Genomic DNA, 6000 nt, shown 5'->3' with positions numbered 1-6000 from the left:
TATCATTTAAAAAATATTATTTGATTCATAAAATATAATTTGTAATTTAATTTATAGAATATAATAATAATAATATCTATTTGTAAAATCTAACTAAATTTATCTTCCAGATCATATGGTATCATATGTAATTCCTATAAGATTTTATGTATATTGATAGGTAAGAGTAAATGATCTCAGATAAATAATTAAGAAAATTCTTTCAAACTATCTCCTAAGAATCATTCTTTTGATTAATTGATAATTATAATTAAAATTTAATCAAGATTATAATATTCCTTATCTAACTAAACTAAAAAAAGAAAACGCGAAACCCTTTCGATCACTGCTTTCCCCACTTGAGCTGTCCATCCCCAACAGCGGCTGCTCTTACGAGCTCCCTTCGCTGTTGCCTTGTCGCTGGGGCAATACGAGCCGCCACGTGCGTGGACCAGTTCGGTCATGCATAAACATTTCATCTGCTGCAGGTGATGCTCGCTCTCTCAGCATATGCTAGATGTACGGACAAAGGATTGTATCAATGGCTAGCGAGCATGAAAGTTGGGAAGGGTTTTGCTGCTTCAGAGTTCCTTCTTATTGGTATTATAACGTACCTTTTATCTACGAATGCTTTGGAGCCCCCACCAAACTTGTATAAATTATCGTGTCAAAGATATAGACATGCTTTATAATTCGACGTCAGTGCACGAGAATCGACTGAAATGAGAGTGCTTATTTTCCACTTGCCCATTGCATGTAATGCTTCCCATTCTCCCGTCTCTTCATTTGATTGGCCATTTTGTCTTAAGAGCTTCGTATACAAGATGGTTGCCAATTGAAAGGTAATATTTTTCAGAGTAATGATCCTGCTATTTATCCTCGTAAGTTCTTTATAGCGTATGAATTAAAGTTATATTTATATCAGTACAAAATTTACAACCTCCGGATGTCACTGTAAGAATATAAATCAATAAATTTGAGATGTTGGCATCGTGTTAAGAGGGGTCCGATTTCGAGATTGGCACACGTGTAATACCCATGGATGACGGGATTACCTTCTCACTGGGCGGGTCGACTCTATTGGTTACACGGAGGGCTCCATTTGGGGCTTTAAGGTGCTGACAAAGATCTTATGCGGTTGATTCGAGTGGCTGTAAGAACATGTCTCGTACATACTAAAAAAAAAATAGATCAAGAAAAAAAAATCAAAATCATTGTAACGATTACATATTTTCATATTTTTGTCTACGCCAATTGCACTATACTATTTTAACCCTCCACCCACTGTGGCCGAAATGGGCTCTGCGTTTGGTCCAACATATGTTAGCCCAACTTTAAAACTTCAAAACCAAGGAAGCCGTCCCCCATTCGCCTCGAGCCCGAGATCCTGCCTCCGATCTTCAGTGATGGCGATCTCCCACCGAGCCCTTTCTTCCCCGATCCAAGATCTAAGGCTGTGAGTTCTACATCTCGGATCTGGCGTTCTTTCCCCTCCTTGATTCATAGGGCGAGATCGGTGGGAGAAAGAGGGGGTGAAAGATGCTCCGGTTGCGCGCCTTCCGCCAGACGAACGGCAAGATCGTCAAGATCCAGCTTCACCCGACCCATCCCTGGCTTGTCACCTCTGACGATTCCGATCATGTCTCCGTCTGGGATTGGGAACACCGCCAGGTCCAAGAATCTCGACTCTGCCCTCTTTCTTCTTTTGGGAGTGGAATCTGACTGTTTTCTAGGGTTTATGGCGGATCTTGATGTCTTTGGTCTTGTTCTTGACAGGTGATCTATGAACTGAAGGCAGGCGGCGTCGACGAGCGGCGGTTGGTCGGGACGAAGCTGGAGAAGCTCGCCGAAGGAGAAACTGGTACGCAAAAGGACTTTGTTCTGTTCATGCATTAGTTTGATTTAGGTGGATGCTTAAATTTTCGTTATTGGATTAATGATTGTCGGCTCGCATGACAAGTATGGGCTAATTCGAGTGGCAGTCTTAGTTTTCTCGAGTCTATCAGTTTTAGTTATATTGAAATATTAGTTATTCCAGTGAAATCAGAGTTCCTCTCCCTGTGTTGAGTTCAGGTGTTGCACCTTGGATCACTATCACATGAGGTGTCTCAATATGCCAAGCCAGCCAATGCCTATTTGTATTAGGAACCTTGCAGTAGGCTGGCTTGTTTGGGATATATATTGATGTTGAAAAACTTGTTCAAGAAATTATATATCTAACAGATACTTCAATAGTTCATTTTTTTTCCCATGATGATTTCAATATCCAAGCACGCTAATTGAACTTTCTTTTTACACTGGCTCACTGATAGCAAGTTAACAATCTGTCCTTCACATTTATCAGCTAATATATGTACAAGGTTGGATATGTACCAATAGGCATAGTTGTATATGTCACCATTCAGGCTGGAGAAAACAAATATATGTTATTTAGACCTTGTTCAGGTGGCAGAGTCCTTGAAGAAGAGTGAAGTGGATTAGCTTTTACTCAAGCATATTGGATCTAGATCATTAATAATCGTAAAGATGTGGCACGTAGTAGTTGTAGAGTGTTTTTCAGTGTTATTTCTGTTCCATTAAGTAATTCTGATGGCAATGATTTTTAGAGTACGGTTGCTTTCCTGTTCTGTTCAGAAACTAGACTGATCTTTTTAAATTATCAATTATTTGCACTCGTGGATATTTGTTTTTTTCTAAGGTCTACCTTCATTATGCTGACAGAGCCAAAAGGAAAACCTACAGAGGCTATACGTGGAGGAAGGTAATTAAATTTATTGGATTTTAACTTTCTTCTGTTTACTTTTTCTTGGCCTTTCACAAACTTTACAGAAACTTAAAATTGCAATCACTTTAGTGTGAAGCAAGTTGGTTTCTATGATGATGATGTGCGATACTGGCAACACTGGCGCAATCGTTCTGCAGCTGCTGAAGCCCCATCTGCTGCCAATCAGCATTCCTCTGCTTTTAGTTCACCTGTACCATCCACTAGAGGAAGACATTTTCTCGTCATTTGCTGTGAGAACAAAGCCATATTTTTGGATTTGGTAACTATGCGAGGCCGTGATGTTCCTAAACAAGAGCTTGATAACAGATCTCTTCTATGGTATGACATACTGTTCCTACCCTCTTCATTGGATTACAGATGCATCAGAACTATATTTCCTATGGACTGTTATGCATCTGCTTAGAGCGGGTTTCTTGTTTTTGAATAAGTGCATTTAAGCATAATATACACAGGTCTTTTTTTGTATCCTTCTGCATAAATAAATACATTTTTTTTTCACTTTCCCTATGTTGAATATGTAATTTGGTTCCAAATGATAATGCAGATTCATGGGTCAGAAGAAAATTTTACTTAATTATAGTTTCTTTTTAAAATGTGATGAGAAAAAGGTGCGACATAAGCAATTTTCTACGTGTTATTAGGACTTGATAAACAAGTCTTTGTAAACCTTTGAGTCTCAATCGTCTTTATTGACATGCTTAAGTCTAATGATTTCAGACTATTATTTGTTTGGTCTAATTATTTAGGTTTTGGTGACTTTAATGTCAAAAAGGTGATATTTGTTGAAAGAAATGTTGTATGCCTTACATGACTTAGACCTCTCGATAAACCTTCAGTAACAAATACAAAATAAAAAGGATATTAAAATAAAATGAAGCATTAAGAAAGAAAACGTATCTACAAAAAAAAGAAAAGGATATAGAGAAGATGTATGGATAATTTTCTCATGTCACTCCCTTTCTGAAGTAGTGGAAGTGCAAGAGCATATTTCTAGGGTCGAAAAAGGGCTGGGCCAAATTGTGTTTGAGTTTGTATGTCATTTCTTGGTTGGAACAATAAAAGTTGGGCATCCTATCTGGTTTTAATCATTGCTTTTCAGTGGCTAGTAAGTTTAAGTTTTTCTTTTTTTGTGAGGTTCTCTTGAGACGTATTCCTTCTATTTCTTTTTGCTTAACAATATCCCAATGCCTATAGCTGAGTTGGTAGAGGAAATTGTTGCTGATTCCTTTAGCATTCAGCTTGGATATTCCTATTACATTTACTGTCTAGAACAAGGTTTGTCACAAGGATTACAATTTTGAATAATACCGCCCGTACCGGGCGGTATGTACCGGTCTGTCAGTAGACCGGTACACGGACTGCTCGCTATCGAGCGGTATTATATATATATATATATATATATATATATATATATATAAAATATAAATATGCGACGTCGCCTCTTTCTCTCTAGCGGGAAAAGGCAACGTCGTCGAAAAAGGTGACGCGATGTCGCCTCGGCAATGTTGTCGAAAAAGGTGACGCGACGTCGCCTCGGTGATGTCGCCTCGCCTGGGGAGAGGAGAGAGGTGATGTTGCTGAAGCGACGTCATCGAATTATATATATATATATATATATATATATATATATATATATATATATATATATATATATACCGAACGGTATATCGCTCGGTATACCGTACCGTATCGAGCGAATGTCGAAACTCCGGTACGGTACAATATTTCAATCCTTGGTTCGTCGGATTACAGTGTACTGTCCAGTGCGAGCGGTATGTACTAGTCTAATAGGGGACTGGTATAGGCAGTACATATTGGTTTGACGATATGATCTACCATACCACATGTCAGTACGTAGGTATGGTTTGGTATGTACCGTATCAACAGCCGGTCAGTATACTAATACAGACCGGTAAGGCGAACCATGGTCAAGAATATTACTTTTAAAGTTACTCTTTTACTAAGTTGTTGCCTTTTTTTTTGATAATATTGGTCTAAATGTTGGTGTCTTACTAAGGTTATGCCTTCCCATAGCATTACATTTTATTATGTCAAGTTAATCCACCCAGAAAACAAAGAAGAAAGAAAGTGATGCATTAAGCTGAGTTTTGGTGCTCGTATTCACCATTGACCTTTTTTGGTTTAACTGTATCTATAGAGAAGCATCTTGACGTTGTATTTCTCTACAGTATGGAATTTCTATCCAGATCTGCTACTGGCGATGGCCCACTTGTTGCTTTTGGTGGATCAGATGGTGTAATAAGAGTTCTGTCAATGATAACATGGAAGGTTTTGACTTCTACACTATGCCATAATTTTTTTTTTCCTTCACTACTAGAACATGTCAGCTAGAGTTTCTCTTTACAGCTCATCCGTAGGTATACTGGTGGCCATAAAGGATCGATCACTTGCTTGATGACATTTGTGGCATCTAGTGGTGAGGTAATATCTTTTGTGTTCTATTTTATTTCACTTTTTTTTATTTGAAATTTATGTTTCTGTCTTAAATTCCTATTGGTGATTTTACAAATTTATTTGTTCACTAAATGACATGACTATGGTCCTCCATAGATAGCAAGAAATGATAACAACTTTGAGCTGTTTTCTTTTGTGCTTTTAAGCTCTGTTCCCTTTTAAGATTTTGTACAAGTTACTTTTATTGCATCAGGAGTAACAATTCTCAAAGCAGAAAAATGTTTGCTTATTTGTCATAAACCAGATTTCATTGCTGGATTTGTAAGGGTAAACTGATATACAATGTGGGGATTGGAGATCAAGGTTTACCGTGCTGTGGTGTATCACTCGGTATGGGCAGTACATACCGGTCCAATAGAGGACTGATAGGGGCAGTACAAATTAGTCTGTTGGAATATCCCACCGTACCGTATATCAATAGATTGGTATGTACCATAACAATGGTTGGTCGATATACCGGTATGGACCAATAAGACGAACAATGCTGGAGATAATTAAGTTTTATTAGCAGTTTAATATCTATGATAATGAATGGATAAATATTATAATATTGTTATTTTCTTGTTTTGGTTGGTACTTGAGTGATTAGATTCTGTACTATGTGGGTTGTTGTCTTCAATGAGAACTTTGAACTTCGATATCAAAAGATATGAGAGGAATAAAACCAAATGCAGATCAAAACACTAATTGCACCAGAATTTTGGCAAAGATTTCTAAAAAGTATTATTATTGTGTATGCATTGAGCCTACAACATTGCAAA

General features: G+C 37.7%; 1 protein-coding gene across 1 annotated transcript in view; it reads left to right on the top strand.

Annotated features, from left to right (window-relative positions):
- The first annotated feature begins 1310 nt into the window (after positions 1-1310).
- Positions 1311-6000, top strand: part of LOC135615240 (uncharacterized) — a 29143-nt gene continuing 24453 nt past the window's right edge. Inside the window, exons 1-6 of the mRNA XM_065113469.1 lie at positions 1311-1650; positions 1756-1840; positions 2701-2740; positions 2834-3082; positions 4954-5053; positions 5132-5206. Coding sequence (XP_064969541.1) covers positions 1519-1650; positions 1756-1840; positions 2701-2740; positions 2834-3082; positions 4954-5053; positions 5132-5206 — 681 coding nt within the window. The 5' untranslated portion in view covers positions 1311-1518. The remainder of the gene's footprint in view (positions 1651-1755; positions 1841-2700; positions 2741-2833; positions 3083-4953; positions 5054-5131; positions 5207-6000) is intronic.

Source organism: Musa acuminata, chromosome BXJ2-6 (assembly GCF_036884655.1).
Source record: "Musa acuminata AAA Group cultivar baxijiao chromosome BXJ2-6, Cavendish_Baxijiao_AAA, whole genome shotgun sequence".
Lineage (NCBI taxonomy): Eukaryota > Viridiplantae > Streptophyta > Magnoliopsida > Zingiberales > Musaceae > Musa > Musa acuminata.
Note: the sequence above shows the minus strand (reverse complement) of the source record. Positions and strands in the feature narration are given on the sequence as shown.